The sequence below is a fragment of the Pagrus major genome, chromosome 3 (genome assembly GCF_040436345.1).
Source record: "Pagrus major chromosome 3, Pma_NU_1.0".
In the NCBI taxonomy this organism is placed as follows: Eukaryota; Metazoa; Chordata; class Actinopteri; order Spariformes; family Sparidae; genus Pagrus; species Pagrus major.
The window spans coordinates 10,650,165-10,667,816 of record NC_133217.1 but is presented as its reverse complement, the minus strand read 5'-3'; the positions used below and the strand labels follow the sequence as shown (position 1 = coordinate 10,667,816).

The window sequence follows — 17,652 nt, the reverse complement described above, 5'->3', positions numbered from 1 at the left end:
CTAAAAGTACCACCCATAAAGGTCATGAACAGTACTGTAGCCTTCATCTCTTGACATGTAGTCACAGGCGAGACAGATGGGCTTAGTAAATTCATTTGCCATTCCCAGGAGATGAGGAGTGACTGAGTAGAACTTCCTCCACTCAAAGTAACGCATGTACTCTTCATTGTTCTTGTCCAAGAAGAGCAGATACTCAGCCAGTGACTTTGCATCAGGAAAATCATTTATGTGAATGAAGGCGGCAGAGGGAAAAAACTGCTCATAGTTTTCTCTGGGGGGACCCAAAACTACAGGGACCGTCCCTGCTGCAAGTGGTCCGTTAACCTTCTCTGTGAAGTAGTCTCTGTGGAGCGAGTTCTCAAATGAGAGGTAAAACTTACAGCTACCCAGGGTTGGGTAGTACTCTTCAAAGCTCAACCAACCTGCAAAACCTGCACCAAAGAGGTCAATCTTAATGTGTTTGGACAGTTCACGATAATACTGTTCTCTTGTACCTGTTCCAGTGGCTGGGTTGCGGTTACTAACAATCCAACAGACCAGTTTTTCTTTCTTGGGCAGAATAAAGTCATCTTTCATTTCTGTTTCTCTGATAGTGAGTTCAAACCTTGCCACGATGTCAGCATCTCTTCTGTAGCTAAGTGTCAGGTTGAACAGGTTTTCCAGACCTGGTATCTTCCACGTGTTCGTTGGGGATTCCACATGGTACCAAATCCACTTTTGAAAACTTGGACGTGGCTCCTGTGGCATGTTTCCCAAATACCTGTCGATGCTTTTGTGGAAGAAAAGGACTCCCTTTGATTTGTGGTAGAGGGATCTGTCATCGGTCAGAACACAACTGTCAATGTTGAAGTATTTAGAGCAATCTTTGAAATCAAATTTCACATTTTCAGGCCAGAACCACACCAGGACTATGGGCTTTTCATTTGGATTCTTGCCTCCATAATCCTTGTCTTCAGCTGATGGAGATGTAAATGAGCAGACAGAAGATGGAGGCTCAAAATACATGAAGAATGCAAGAACACAGCAGATCAGGCCAAGAGCAGATATTGTTGCAATGAACAGTGTTTTCTTGGAAGCTGGTGGAGTCATCTGTGGAAGCAGAATAAGAAACTGATGTTAGATCACTTTGATAACTACATCATGAGTTACAGATAATAAAGTATACAGTTTATACAGTATACAGTTTATACAGTATAACCTCTATTGCTTGTCCAAGTATGCATGGCAAGCAGCATGAAATCGGATATGCTACAAAAAAATAAAAAAAATAAAGTTTTCAGGCAAAAACATTCAAGTCAGCCAGAGACAGCATTTTTAACCCATTCATATAGCAAACATTTGCTATTTTAGATAGCTAGCTGGACCTGATCTGCCATGTTAACTCCAGAAATAGGAACTGTGCTTTTGTCTCTGTTTGAGTTGTAAATGTGCCACTGTTAAACATTGTAAACTGAATAGCCTACACTCCAAGAACTAGTGATGTAGTGGGACTGAAATTCAGCACAGAACTTTCTTTCATTCCAGCTCAGATGTTTACTATATTAAGCTCCTCATCTCAAATAGTGGAATTGTTCACCCCTAAAATTAAATTGCATCCTTCCTAATTTTCCTTTCTAGAACAAACCATTGATCAATTATGACTGAACTGGTCTTATGTAACTGAACAATCAAGTAACTTTAATGAAAACATGGCAAATCTGTGGTTTCTTCTACGAATAAAGTGTTTGAACACTGAGTCGTGTGTTTTGATCAGTGTGTCAACATGACAGAGTAGGAGTTTCAGGTACAAATCTACGGTCAGTGTTTTGGTCTGTGTTTTCACACTAAAAAACATGTTTTACAGTGGTCACTGTGTTTTGATAACTACCAAATTAACACCGGAAAATGTTAAAAAATTGTGCAATTGTATGTGGTGGATTCTCATATTTTAAAGTTACAGATACAGAAGTTTCAGTTCTGCCATCCCATTATGAGCTGCTGCAGTGCTGGGAAAACATGTCTACAGAATATATTATAGAGCCAATGTATAGACCCATTTATTAACGTGTTATTCCAAATCTAGTAAAAGGCATATGCCTAATAAATGCCTGGATTGTGTTACATGAGAAAAGGGCAAAATGTTTTGGTTTTATGGTTTTATTTATTCAGTCATTAATATATTACTTTTGGCAGAACATAACAATCGATGTCAGCTGTTGGGCTCAGTTTACCAGTAATGCACCCCGTACCTACAAAATACTTAAAGTACAATTTCTTTTTTTATATACGAAAAAATAGCCTAAGTACCAGTATTAATTTTATTCAGAGCCGTCATTGGGGCTGTCAGTCTGGTCCGACTATATTGCCGTGTGTGTCTCCTTGGACACTGTCTCTAAGTTCATTATGTCCCACTGACAGAGAAAAGCAGACAGGCAAGAAAAGGGAGGTACGCATCAAAAAGTCCAATAACACACCACATTATTTAATGTTACCTAAATCAACAGAAGAGAGTTACAATAAGCACTAACATTGCAGTAAATATTCTTATTCTCTAGAGGAATTAAAACATGTTCTTACCTTTCCATAGAGTATAAGGGCACGATCACTCTCTCTGGGATCCAGCAGAACAACTGTGGCAGGCATTTGAAACTTCAACAAACATTTGATCACCATCAGTGTGCTTTGTAGTCAAACAAGATTTTAAGTGTCTAAACTAACCAGACAGGGTTGTGAGGTTTGCCTCAGCTGGGTCTGGTTGTTTTACATAACTATGTAGTACTGATCGTGTCACTCCTTCTTTCGCCTAAAGCAAGTCTCTAGAAAAGTGATATGCGGTGTGTAATTTTCCTGCCATTATTTGATGGTTGCACCCTAGTAACTCACACCAACGCCTCCTTGATTGTTATGCTTGTTTGTTTCACACAGATACCGTTTATTAGTGTCTGCCCCTCAACCTTCCTGTAGGATGTATGAGAACCTTCTCTTTTGGGGCAACTGTGGCTCACGAGGTACAGCAGTGTCAGTTGCATGAATGAACATATGACATGACAGATGAATGAAAGCAAATATTGGACGGAAACTGCCTCCATCTCACCCGATCCTGCTGGATATTCTGAGCAAAGCACGAACAGGATACCTGTTCAAGAATCCGAATACAGATCAGTGTACTATAAGGCTCTATAGTCCTGGTGTTTAAAGCATAAAATAATCTTTTGCATCACTTTAAACAGTAAAAAGCATATGAATGATGACAACATGACTCGTGAATGAAAATGTGTCGACAATGGTCCGAAGTTACAAAGTGTTCATCCAACATCATGATACAGATTTAATGTTTATTTCTGTTTATTTCTGTTTAACCCAAGATACAACTTTCTTACGCAACAATTGTTGCTGTCCAGTTGAAAAAAATGTAGTTCAACAAAATAAACCATCATGTATTTTTCTTGTTTTGGTCATGGAAAGTACTGGAAATACATGGTTTTTACAGGACATTGATGACATGACTCCCCAAAATTAACCAGATCCACCTCTGAAATTTGGCTCTGGGTGAGCTGTGAAGGTTGGACAGGTCGTCCTCAATAGCTTTATGAAATATCAAAACTTCTCCAGCTCTGGAGTAAAAATCTCTGTCATCTGTCAGGTGGCAGCTGAGCCGGGCGAGGGTAACATCTCGGAGATGGAAATGACTTGTAGAGCATGAAAAAAAGAACTACGAATCCTGCCAGGACCAGAATCACTGTCATGGTGTCTTATAAAAAAATATGAGAAATGGAAGCCATGGTAAGTCTGTCAGGCAAGAAGAGGACTGCATTAGATTAATTGGAAAATTGTTGCTTTTACTGTAAATCTTAGACAGTATAACCACATGTAGCATGAAAAGCCTAGAAGTTTGTTTGGATCCAGATGAGCATAATTTCTGCATTACAAAATGTTCCTGCACTAAAAAGTTGTCTCGATGATAATTTTCAAAGCAGAAATGTGTAAAGCAAATGGAAAGTTGAGTGCTGAGTGTGTAGATATTCTATAGTAGCCAGACTGAAACTGAACACGTCTGACAAGTTAAACTTGCCAGGCATTCTCTCCCCTCTCACTCCCCTCAGATGTGATATTTGACTAATGCCCCACCCACCCATTACCCCTACCACCTCTGTGTAAGCATGTGAAACTCTGAGAGCTCACTTTAAAACTATTTATTTTGATGAAGATTGTGTATTTGGTTCTTATGAATTGTAATATCAATGTTAAATCATTCAAAATTCAGTGCAACTAGTCTTTTGGGGGGCTGACCTCATTATCACAGTACAAAAACGCAAATGTAAAACTTAATTCACTGATTTGGTTGAAACCGGATCATATTTTATGGAGACAATGTTTCCTGGTTTTCTCCTAATGTCCTCCTGCTGCTCTGCCCAAACACTCAATTTACTACTTCAACCAAAGACAGCCATTAGAAAATATAAAGTAACTGCACAATTGTACTTAAAATAAAAAAAATACCCAAATCTGTGACATTCACATATAGGAACATTAAATAACTTTATTATGATGTTATGAAGTTATTAACAAAGCAAAACTATTACATATACAAAGTAAACAAATATAAAATATTGAGTCACCTTGCCCTTTTAAGATTTATTAATGATACTGGCATTTTTACATAAGTATGGTAATAGCACAGTCACAGACACTCTTCCTTTGTATTAGCTGAGCTAAACAAATAACATATACCCAAATATATTTACATCACCGTCCCTCTTCTTAATCTCAAGAGCTAACATTTTACTTATGCTTTGTGGTTTTATGGTTTGTGGATTAACAACACAGAGTAAATACAGCATATATGAATATACACACAGAGACACAACAGATGAATTAAAGCGGTGACACAAACTGTCAAAGCATCTTTGTCACCTAACCGGTCCTATTGGATATTCTGAGCAATGCACAAACAGAATACAAGATACAAGAGTAGACTTTGTTTTTGCCTTCGCAATCGACTGATGTCAACACATTTTATTGTTCATAAACTCAGTGGTAGATTGGGCCAAATGTCAGTTTGATTCAGTTGGGGAAATTGCTTTCTTAGTAAAAATGAGATGAGAAGAGAAGATTGAATGACACTCTCATGGCTGTTAAATATGGAGTTATAGCCAGTAGCTGGCTCGCTTAGCTGAAGCCCGGTCCACATATCCTGCCTGAACGGCGTGTGTGGGTGGGTGGCAGAATGTCTTGCTTTTCATTTTGGTGGCCATGAAAACAATACAGAGCAGCCACACAGCCCACGTCAGCCGGGGGGATCACACGCGTCTCTCTTCCCTTGGAGGGCCTAAACTGAAACGTATTGGTGGGCTATGGGCCAAAAGCAAACACCTATTGTACTGTATCATTACGATGTAAAATAGCACTACTATCCTGAGTTTCGTTAACTGATTGATTTCAATTAGAAATCTTACCTCACATTAAATTATTATTATTTTAGTTAATTAGGGCCTGAGCACTGACCGGTGTGGAGGCCCTGTTGAAATTCAAGGATTTTTTCTTTCTTTATTTTCCAAAGTAACGGGGCTGCAGGTGTGCATGGGTGGGCTAAAATGGCTCACTAGCACCCCGAAGACAGGTTTCAGCTAGACCTATGAAATTTGGTACACATGTTTATTACACATAGATGTACAAAAAAGTCACTAAGTGCCATAACCCAACAGAAAGTCGACCATTTTGAATGTAGTGCACATTTTTTGTCATACACGCATTGTACTTAAACTCCTCCTACAGATTTAAACTGATCTACTTCAAATTTTGTCGGGGCAATCTGAAGACCTTAACAATGAAACGTTTTTTAAATCTTAGGTTTTCATTGAACAGCGTGGCCATGGCAGCGTGGCATTTCGATGTTTTGCCATGAAACAGGAAGTTGTTGTATATGTTAGAATCTGTCCCACGTTTGATGAGAGTCCAGACCCGAAGATATCTATATGCTAATATCTGGTTTTAATCATAGTTTTAATCATAATCAACTACTAGAATGAGGACATGACATGTTTTATACTTTGATGTACTACGCCTCCCGCGTTCACCAAATCCACCTTAAATTTGGTCAGAAAAGTCTTGACAGATCTTGATATTGCTTCAGAAAGACAACTGTGGGTTTTAATTGAGTGACACAGCAAAGTTTGAGGTTTCACTGTGAAACCCGAGGTTCTAGTGACTCTTGAATACTTTATCCAATCTTCCTCAAACTTTATGTGTTTGAAAAGAGTCATGGCCTGATGACATCTTCATGCCTAGTTTGAGTCGTAGTTATTGCACCACATACTGGCAAGAGGATGTTACAGGCTCTATAAACGTACAAATTTCTCCAACCAGATTGATCAGATCCACTTCAAAGCTGGTCAGTAAAGCCTTAATAACTTAATGAAACATTGCTATGAAACAAGAGGTTGGTTGTGGAGGGCCTAGGGATTCTCAAAAACTCCTAAAACATGGCACACACATCAAAAGTATCAAAACTTGATATTCAATATGGGTCTCAGGATTGTGCATGGAAAAATGCCTCGATAGCACGTAGCCCTTGCTGTATCTTTCACTAAGGTATATGAAATTTGGCAGGCAGATAGAAAATCTAGTCCAGACTTAAAAAAAAGGAGCAATGCTGTAAACCTGACAGGAAGTCAAGTATTATCAATTTATTTTGAAAACTGAGTGTATTTTTGGCCACTTAGAGAGGTCGTACTTTAACAGACTCCTCCTAGGAGGTTAATCTGACCCACCTCAAACTTGGTCAACCTATACAATAGACTTATCGATGAAAGGTTATAAAAAACTTATGTGTGGCTATGGCGAGACATCTAATTATCCCATTTCCCTATGTAACAACAAGTTGTTTTAAATTGAGTGTACATGGTCAAATCTTCCCTTAACTTCACGTGCTTGATCAAAGTCCCAGCCTGAAGACATTTGACATTAACTTCAGAATTGGGTGTGGCAAAATGGTCTGATAGCACCTCTATGATATTTGAAACAAAGTAGCCCTCACCACTTCATCTCAAATTTTGTAGGGGGCGTCCCCAGCTACTAATCTGTGGGCCCCCATCAATATATTTTCCTATTGAGGTTTTCATGGAAAGTACCACCCATAAAGGTCATGAACAGTACTGTAGCCTTCATCTCTTGACATGTAGTCACAGGCGAGACAGATGGGCTTAGTAAATTCATTTGCCATTCCCAGGAGATGAGGAGTGACTGAGTAGAACTTCCTCCACTCAAAGTAACGCATGTACTCTTCATTGTTCTTGTCCAAGAAGAGCAGATACTCAGCCAGTGACTTTGCATCAGGAAAATCATTTATGTGAATGAAGGCGGCAGAGGGAAAAAACTGCTCATAGTTTTCTCTGGGGGGACCCAAAACTACAGGGACCGTCCCTGCTGCAAGTGGTCCGTTAACCTTCTCTGTGAAGTAGTCTCTGTGGAGCGAGTTCTCAAATGAGAGGTAAAACTTACAACTACCCAGGGTTGGGTAGTACTCTTCAAAGCTCAACCAACCTGCAAAACCTGCACCAAAGAGGTCAATCTTAATGTGTTTGGACAGTTCACGATAATACTGTTCTCTTGTACCTGTTCCAGTGGCTGGGTTGCGGTTACTAACAATCCAACAGACCAGTTTGTCTTTCTTGGGCAGAATAAAGTCATCTTTCATTTCTGTTTCTCTGATAGTGAGTTCAAACCTCGCCACGATGTCAGCATCTCTTCTGTAGCTAAGTGTCAGGTTGAACAGGTTTTCCAGACCTGGTATCTTCCACGTGTTCGTTGGGGATTCCACATGGTACCAAATCCACTTTTGAAAACTTGGACGTGGCTCCTGTGGCATGTTTCCCAAATACCCGTCGATGCTTTTGTGGAAGAAAAGGACTCCCTTTGATTTGTGGTAGAGGGATCTGTCATCGGTCAGAACACAACTGTCAATGTTGAAGTATTTAGAGCAATCTTTGAAATCAAACTTCACATTTTCAGGCCAGAACCACACCAGGACTATGGGCTTTTCATTCGGATTCTTGCCTCCATAATCCTTGTCTTCAGCTGATGGAGATGTAAATGAGCAGACAGAAGATGGAGGCTCAAAATACATGAAGAATGCAAGAACACAGCAGATCAGACCAAGAGCAGATATTGTTACAATGAACAGTGTTTTCTTGGAAGCTGGTGGAGTCATCTGTGGAAGCAGAATAAGAAACTGATGTTAGATCACTTTGATAACTACATCATGAGTTACAGATAATAAAGTATACAGTTTATACAGTATACAGTTTATACAGTATAACCTCTATTGCTTGTCCAAGTATGCATGGCAAGCAGCATGAAATCGGATATGCTACAAAAAAATAAAAAAATAAAGTTTTCAGGCAAAAACATTCAAGTCAGCCAGAGACAGCATTTTTAACCCATTCATATAGCAAACATTTGCTATTTTAGATAGCTAGCTGGACCTGATCTGCCATGTTAACTCCAGAAATAGGAACTGTGCTTTTGTCTCTGTTTGAGTTGTAAATGTGATACTGTTAAACATTGTAAACTGAATAGCCTACACTCCAAGAACTAGTGATGTAGTGGGACTGAAATTCAGCACAGAACTTTCTTTCATTCCAGCTCAGATGTTTACTATATTAAGCTCCTCATCTCAAATAGTGGAATTGTTCACCCCTAAAATTAAATTGCATCCTTCCTAATTTTCCTTTCTAGAACAAACCATTGATCAATTATGACTGAACTGGTCTTATGTAACTGAACAATCAAGTAACTTTAATGAAAACATGGCAAATCTGTGGTTTCTTCTACGAATAAAGTGTTTGAACACTGAGTCGTGTGTTTTGATCAGTGTGTCAACATGACAGAGTAGGAGTTTCAGGTACAAATCTACGGTCAGTGTTTTGGTCTGTGTTTTCACACTAAAAAACATGTTTTACAGTGGTCACTGTGTTTTGATAACTACCAAATTAACACCGGAAATTGTTAAAAAATTGTGCAATTGTACCTGGTGGATTCTCATATTTTAAAGTTACAGATACAGAAGTTTCAGTTCTGCCATCCCATTATGAGCTGCTGCAGTGCTGGGAAAACATGTCTACAGAATATATTATAGAGCCAATGTATAGACTCATTTATTAACGTGTTATTCCAAATCTAGTAAAAGGCATATGCCTAATAAATGCCTGGATTGTGTTACATGAGAAAAGGGCAAAATGTTTTGGTTTTATGGTTTTATTTATTCAGTCATTAATATATTACTTTTGGCAGAACATAACAATCGATGTCAGCTGTTGGGCTCAGTTTACCAGTAATGCACCCCGTACCTACAAAATACTTAAAGTACAATTGCTTTTTTTATATACGAAAAAATAGCCTAAATACCAGTATTAATTTTATTCAGAGCCGTCATTGGGGCTGTCAGTCTGGTCCGACTATATTGCCGTGTGTGTCTCCTTGGACACTGTCTCTAAGTTCATTATGTCCCACTGACAGAGAAAAGCAGACAGGCAAGAAAAGGGAGGTACGCATCAAAAAGTCCAATAACACACCACATTATTTAATGTTACCTAAATCAACAGAAGAGAGTTACAATAAGCACTAACATTGCAGTAAATATTCTTATTCTCTAGAGGAATTAAAACATGTTCTTACCTTTCCATAGAGTATAAGGGCACGATCACTCTCTCTGGGATCCAGCAGAACAACTGTGGCAGGCATTTGAAACTTCAACAAACATTTGATCACCGTCAGTGTGCTTTGTAGTCAAACAAGATTTTAAGTGTCTTAACTAACCAGACAGGGTTGTGAGGTTTGCCTCAGCTGGGTCTGGTTGTTTTACATAACTATGTAGTACTGATCGTGTCACTCCTTCTTTCGCCTAAAGCAAGTCTCTAGAAAAGTGATATGCGGTGTGTAATTTTCCTGCCATTATTTGATGGTTGCACCCTAGTAACTCACACCAACGCCTCCTTGATTGTTATGCTTGTTTGTTTCACACAGATACCGTTTATTAGTGTCTGCCCCTCAACCTTCCTGTAGGATGTATGAGAACCTTCTCTTTTGGGGCAACTGTGGCTCACGAGGTACAGCAGTGTCAGTTGCATGAATGAACATATGACATGACAGATGAATGAAAGCAAATATTGGACGGAAACTGCCTCCATCTCACCGATCCTGCTGGATATTCTGAGCAAAGCACGAACAGGATACCTGTTCAAGAATCCGAATACAGATCAGTGTACTATAAGGCTCTATAGTCCTGGTGTTAAAAGCATAAAATCATCTTTTGCATCACTTTAAACAGTAAAAAGCATATGAATGATGACAACATGACTCGTGAATGAAAATGTGTCGACAATGGTCCGAAGTTACAAAGTGTTCATCCAACATCATGATACAGATTTAATGTTTATTTCTGTTTATTTCTGTTTAACCCAAGATACAACTTTCTTACGCAACAATTGCTGCTGTCCAGTTGAAAAAAATGTAGTTCAACAAAATAAACCATCATGTATTTTTCTTGTTTTGGTCATGGAAAGTACTGGAAATACATGGTTTTTACAGGACATTGATGACATGACTCCCCAAAATTAACCAGATCCACCTCTGAAATTTGGCTCTGGGTGAGCTGTGAAGGTTGGACAGGTCGTCCTCAATAGCTCTGGAGTAAAAATCTCTGTCATCTGTCAGGTGGCAGCTGAGCCGGGCGAGGGTAACATCTCGGAGATGGAAATGACTTGTAGAGCATGAAAAAAAGAACTACGAATCCTGCCAGGACCAGAATCACTGTCATGGTGTCTTATAAAAAAATATGAGAAATGGAAGCCATGGTAAGTCTGTCAGGCAAGAAGAGGACTGCATTAGATTAATTGGAAAATTGTTGCTTTTACTGTAAATCTTAGACAGTATAACCACATGTAGCATGAAAAGCCTAGAAGTTTGTTTGGATCCAGATGAGCATAATTTCTGCATTACAAAATGTTCCTGCACTAAAAAGTTGTCTCGATGATAATTTTCAAAGCAGAAATGTGTAAAGCAAATGGAAAGTTGAGTGCTGAGTGTGTAGATATTCTATAGTAGCCAGACTGAAACTGAACACGTCTGACAAGTTAAACTTGCCAGGCATTCTCTCCCCTCTCACTCCCCTCAGATGTGATATTTGACTAATGCCCCACCCACCCATTACCCCTACCACCTCTGTGTAAGCATGTGAAACTCTGAGAGCTCACTTTAAAACTATTTATTTTGATGAAGATTGTGTATTTGGTTCTTATGAATTGTAATATCAATGTTAAATCATTCAAAATTCAGTGCAACTAGTCTTTTGGGGGGCTGACCTCATTATCACAGTACAAAAACGCAAATGTAAAACTTAATTCACTGATTTGGTTGAAACCGGATCATATTTTATGGAGACAATGTTTCCTGGTTTTCTCCTAATGTCCTCCTGCTGCTCTGCCCAAACACTCAATTTACTACTTCAACCAAAGACAGCCATTAGAAAATATAAAGTAACTGCACAATTGTACTTAAAATAAAAAAAATACCCAAATCTGTGACATTCACATATAGGAACATTAAATAACTTTATTATGATGTTATGAAGTTATTAACAAAGCAAAACTATTACATATACAAAGTAAACAAATATAAAATATTGAGTCACCTTGCCCTTTTAAGATTTATTAATGATACTGGCATTTTTACATAAGTATGGTAATAGCACAGTCACAGACACTCTTCCTTTGTATTAGCTGAGCTAAACAAATAACATATACCCAAATATATTTACATCACCGTCCCTCTTCTTAATCTCAAGAGCTAACATTTTACTTACTTGCTTTGTGGTTTTATGGTTTGTGGATTAACAACACAGAGTAAATACAGCATATATGAATATACACACAGAGACACAACAGATGAATTAAAGCGGTGACACAAACTGTCAAAGCATCTTTGTCACCTAACCGGTCCTATTGGATATTCTGAGCAATGCACAAACAGAATACAAGATACAAGAGTAGACTTTGTTTTTGCCTTCGCAATCGACTGATGTCAACACATTTTATTGTTCATAAACTCAGTGGTAGATTGGGCCAAATGTCAGTTTGATTCAGTTGGGGAAATTGCTTTCTTAGTAAAAATGAGATGAGAAGAGAAGATTGAATGACACTCTCATGGCTGTTAAATATGGAGTTATAGCCAGTAGCTGGCTCGCTTAGCTGAAGCCCGGTCCACATATCCTGCCTGAACGGCGTGTGTGGGTGGGTGGCAGAATGTCTTGCTTTTCATTTTGGTGGCCATGAAAACAATACAGAGCAGCCACACAGCCCACGTCAGCCGGGGGGATCACACGCGTCTCTCTTCCCTTGGAGGGCCTAAACTGAAACGTATTGGTGGGCTATGGGCCAAAAGCAAACACCTATTGTATTGTATCATTACGATGTAAAATAGCACTACTATCCTGAGTTTCGTTAACTGATTGATTTCAATTAGAAATCTTACCTCACATTAAATTATTATTATTTTAGTTAATTAGGGCCGGAGCACTGACCGGTGTGGAGGCCCTGTTGAAGTTCAAGGATTTTTTCTTTCTTTATTTTCCAAAGTAACGGGGCTGCAGATGGGTGGGCTAAAATGGCTCACTGGCGCCCCGAAGACAGGTTTCAGCTAGACGTATGAAATTTGGTACACATGTTTATTACACATAGATGTACAAAAAAAGTCACTAAGTGCCATAACCCAACAGAAAGTCGACCATTTTGAATGTAGTGCACATTTTTTGTCATACACGCATTGTACTTAAACTCCTCCTACAGATTTAATAATAATAATAATAATACATTTTATTTGTACAGCGCTTTTAAAAACTCTCAAAGACACTTTACAAGAATAGAATACATACAAGAATACATAAAATCAAGTGCATGGTGCATAAACTCAAGTGCATGGTGCGATAGAGGAGAAATATGTAGTAAAAAGAACAGTGTATGAGGATATCGATCTGAGTAGGTTTTTTGGGAGAACAGGTTGAGTACAGCAAACAGCTACAGGTGCAGATGAAAAGCGAGTTTGAAGAGGTGGGTTTTGAGTAATGACTTGAAGGTGGATGAGTCTGGGCAGTCACGGATGTGTTTGGGGAGGGAGTTCCAGAGGGAGGGGGCAGCAATGGAGAAGGCTCTATCCCCCCAGGTACGGTGCTTGGTCCTGAGGGGGGGTGAGAGAAGGTTAGCGTCTGAGGATCTGAGGTTTCGAGAAGGAGTGTGGTGGTGGAGCATGTCCGTGAGGTAGGGAGGGGCCTGGTTGTGGAGGGCTTTATGGGTGAGTAGGAGGAGCTTGAAGTTGATTCGGTGTGGGACAGGGAGCCAGTGAAGGTTTTGGAGTACGGGGGTGATATGTTCACGGGAGCGGTGTGGGTGAGAAGGCGGGCAGCAGAGTTTTGGATGTATTGATGTTTATTGAGGACTTTGGAAGATGAGCCATAGAGGATGCTGTTGCAGTAGTCCAGTCTTGAAGTGATAAATGCGTGGATGAGAGTCTCAGCTGCAGAGAAGGAGAGTAGTGGGCGGAGGCGGGCAATGTTTTTTAGATGGAAGAAAGCAGTTTGGGTGAGGCGGCTGATGTGCTGTTCGAATGAAAGAGTACTGTCCATGATGATGCCAAGGTTACGGATGGAGGGAGAGGGAGACAGGTTGATGTTGTCAAAGCTGAGGGTGAAGTTCTGGGTCGATGTGGTGAGATGTTTTGGGCCAATGAGTATGATTTCAGATTTGTCACTGTTTAGTTTGAGAAAGTTTTTTTGCAGCCATGATTGTAGTTCTGACAGGCAGTTTGTGAGGGTAGAGTGGGTGGCAGGGGTGATGGATTTTGTGGAGATGTGGAGTTGGATGTCGTCGGCATAGCAGTGAAAACGGAGACCATGCCGACGGATGATGGAGCCAGATTTAAACTGATCTACTTCAAATTTTGTCGGGGCAATCTGAAGACCTTAACAATGAAACGTTTTTTAAATCTTAGGTTTTCATTGAACAGCGTGGCCATGGCAGCGTGGCATTTCGATGTTTTGCCATGAAACAGGAAGTTGTTGTATATGTTAGAATCTGTCCCATGTTTGATGAGAGTCCAGACCCGAAGATATCTATATGCTAATATCTGGTTTTAATCATAGTTTTAATCATAATCAACTACTAGAATGAGGACATGACATGTTTTATACTTTGATGTACTACGCCTCCCGCGTTCACCAAATCCACCTTAAATTTGGTCAGAAAAGTCTTGACAGATCTTGATATTGCTTCAGAAAGACAACTGTGGGTTTTAATTGAGTGACACAGCAAAGTTTGAGGTTTCACTGTGAAACCCAAGGTTCTAGTGACTCTTGAATACTTTATCCAATCTTCCTCAAACGTTATGTGTTTGAAAAGAGTCATGGCCTGATGACATCTTCATGCCTAGTTTGAGTCGTAGTTATTGCACCACATACTGGCAAGAGGATGTTACAGGCTCTATAAACGTACAAATTTCTCCAACCAGATTGATCAGATCCTCTTCAAAGCTGGTCAGTAAAGCCTTAATAACTTAATGAAACATTGCTATGAAACAAGAGGTTGGTTGTGGAGGGCCTAGGGATTCTCAAAAACTCCTAAAACATGGCACACACATCAAAAGTATCAAAACTTGATATTCAATATGGGTCTCAGGATTGTGCATGGAAAAATATCTCGATAGCACGTAGCCCTTGCTGTATCTTTCACTAAGGTATATGAAATTTGGCAGGCAGATAGAAAATCTAGTCCAGACTTAAAAAAAAGGAGCAATGCTGTAAACCTGACAGGAAGTCAAGTATTATCAATTTATTTTGAAAACTGAGTGTATTTTTGGCCACTTAGAGAGGTCGTACTTTAACAGACTCCTCCTAGGAGGTTAATCTGACCCACCTCAAACTTGGTCAACCTATACAATAGACTTATCGATGAAAGGTTATAAAAAACTTATGTGTGGCTATGGCGAGACATCTAATTATCCCATTTCCCTATGTAACAACAAGTTGTTTTAAATTGAGTGTACATGGTCAAATCTTCCCTTAACTTCACGTGCTTGATCAAAGTCCCAGCCTGAAGACATTTGACATTAACTTCAGAATTGGGTGTGGCAAAATGGTCTGATAGCACCTCTATGATATTTGAAACAAAGTAGCCCTCACCACTTCATCTCAAATTTTGTAGGGGGCGTCCCCAGCTAGTAATCTGTGTATTAAAGTGCATGTGTGGGCCCCCATCAATGTATTTTACTATTGAGGTTTTCATGGAAAGTACCACCCATAAAGGTCATGAACAGCACTGTAGCCTTCATCTCTTGACATGTAGTCACAGGCGAGACAGATGGGCTGAGTAAATTCATTTGCCATTCCCAGGAGATGAGGAGTGACTGAGTAGAACTTCCTCCACTCAAAGTAACGCATGTACTCTTCATTGTTCTTGTCCAAGAAGAGCAGATACTCAGCCAGTGACTTTGCATCAGGAAAATCATTTATGTGAATGAAGGCGTCAGAGGGAAAAAACTGCTCATAGTTTTCTCTGGGGGGACCCAAAACTACAGGGACCGTCCCTGCTGCAAGTGGTCCGTTAACCTTCTCTGTGAAGTAGTCTCTGTGGAGCGAGTTCTCAAATGAGAGGTAAAACTTACAGCTACCCAGGGTTGGGTAGTACTCTTCAAAGCTCAACCAACGCCCTGCATAAGCTGCACCAAAGAGGTCAATCTTAATGTGTTTGGACAGTTCACGATAATATTGTTCTCTTGTACCTGTTCCAGTGTTTGGGTCGTGGTTACTAACAATCCAACACACCAGTTTTTCTTTCTTGGGCAGAATAAAGTCATCTTTCATTTCTGTTTCTCTGATAGTGAGTTCAAACCTCACCACGATGTCAGCATCTCTTCTGTAGCTAAGTGTCAGGTTGAACAGGTTTTCCAGACCTGGTATCTTCCATGTGTTTGTTGGGGATTCCAAATGGTACCAAATCCACTTTTGAAAACTTGGACGTGGATCCTGTGGCATGTTTCCCAAATACCCGTCAATGTTTCTGTGGAAGAAAAGGACTCCCTTTGATTTGTTGTAGAGGGATCTGTCATCGGTCAGAACACAGCTGTCAATGTTGAAATATTTAGAGCAATCTTTGAAATCAAACTTCACACCAAGAGGCCAGAACCACACCAGGACTATGGGCTTTTCATTTGGATCCACATCTTGATAATCTTTGTCTTTAGCTGATGGAGATGCAAATGGGCAGCCAGAAGATGGAGGCTCAAAATACATGAAGAATGCAAGAACACAGCAGATCAGGCCAAGAGCAGGTATTGTTGCAATGAACAGTGTTTTCTTGGAAGCTGGTGGAGTCATCTGTGGAAGCAGAAAAAGAAACTGATGTTACATCACTTTGATAACATCATGAGTTACAGATAATAATTAAAACTGCAAGCAGTGATGATTGGGCCCTCACAGTCCACAGTCGGGGCGTGCTGCTGTCAGGGTGTGCCGCTTACCCGGGCCCATTGCCCGATTATTGTTTACGCATCTCTTAAGTGTCCGCGTTTCGGACAGTGCAGGAAGGGGTTAAATGTCATTTACTGTGTCCAACATGTGGCACGTTGACTATGACTGTATTTGCCTATGTGGTCAGGGCTGGACTGAACATGTGAAGTCTGGTCCAGATGGGAATCTGGGCTATTGAGATGTGCACTGCGTTTCATGCGTCTCGGGGCTTGTTCTCAAAAGTGAAGGCAGTGAAGCTGTTCTTTGGTCATTTAGCAATAAAAGCGCCACCTATTGGGCGATTTGCACCGAATTTTGCACAAACTGTCACCGGGCCATGGAACACAACTAAAAAAACTTTTGTGTTAATTGGACTGTATTTCGTCAAGATATGCAAGACTGTCTGTTTGACCACAATGTGCAGGAAATTGTTGTTCTATATTTTGGGCATTTTTTGGACTATCACAATTCTTTTGATAACTTTTTGTCAGGAGGGTCCACAGATGCCACATGCAAAGTTTGGTGCAAATCGGTCAAATCGCCTAGGAGGAGTTCGAAAAAGTACGTCTTTCATTTTTCGCGACTTTGCGAATGGAAATTTAGCGTAAAAGTGGGCGTGGCCTACATCACATGTAGCTATAAGGTTTAAAACACTGCATCATATTATGTGTGAGTTATTGGGCAAAAATGCTTTTGTCTTGATAATAGCGCCACCTGCTGGTCATTTTTGGTGTGTGAGCTACAGGGGCCAGTCTATACCACCCCTATGAATTTCGTTTACATAAGTGTTATGGTGTGGGCACAGTGCCGAATATAAAATTAGACTGCCATCAGAGCGCCACCTACTGTCGGATTGGTAACACCTTTGTCGGCTATCCTCAGGAGGGCATTGGAAATGAGTGTACCAAGTTTTGTGTTAATCCGACCAACCGATGTCGAGATATAAAATATTTAAATTTAAAGAGCGCCACCTAGTGGTAATCGGCCAGAATTTTGCACAGAGCCTAAGGGTCTCAGGGGAAGTAGTAACCTGAGTTTTATGTCATTTGGACACACCAATGTGGAGATATACAACACTTCCTGTTTTGACCCAAATCTACGGGAAGTTGTTATTTAATAAC

General features: G+C 40.0%; 3 protein-coding genes across 3 annotated transcripts; all 3 read right to left on the bottom strand.

Moving 5' to 3' along the window:
• Positions 1 to 1,089, bottom strand: LOC140993818 (4-galactosyl-N-acetylglucosaminide 3-alpha-L-fucosyltransferase 9-like). Its single transcript, XM_073463368.1, has one exon. It carries the CDS (start codon positions 1,087 to 1,089, stop codon positions 1 to 3), a length of 1,089 nt encoding a protein of 362 aa, XP_073319469.1.
• A 6,007-nt stretch (positions 1,090 to 7,096) lies between these two features.
• Positions 7,097 to 8,188, bottom strand: LOC140993370 (4-galactosyl-N-acetylglucosaminide 3-alpha-L-fucosyltransferase 9-like). Its single transcript, XM_073462790.1, has one exon. It carries the CDS (start codon positions 8,186 to 8,188, stop codon positions 7,097 to 7,099), a length of 1,092 nt encoding a protein of 363 aa, XP_073318891.1.
• A 7,116-nt stretch (positions 8,189 to 15,304) lies between these two features.
• On the bottom strand, positions 15,305 to 16,399 carry LOC140993369 (4-galactosyl-N-acetylglucosaminide 3-alpha-L-fucosyltransferase 9-like). The gene has a single exon (XM_073462789.1). The coding sequence runs from the start codon at positions 16,397 to 16,399 to the stop codon at positions 15,305 to 15,307; it is 1,095 nt and encodes a 364-aa protein (XP_073318890.1).
• Positions 16,400 to 17,652: the final 1,253 nt, after the last annotated feature.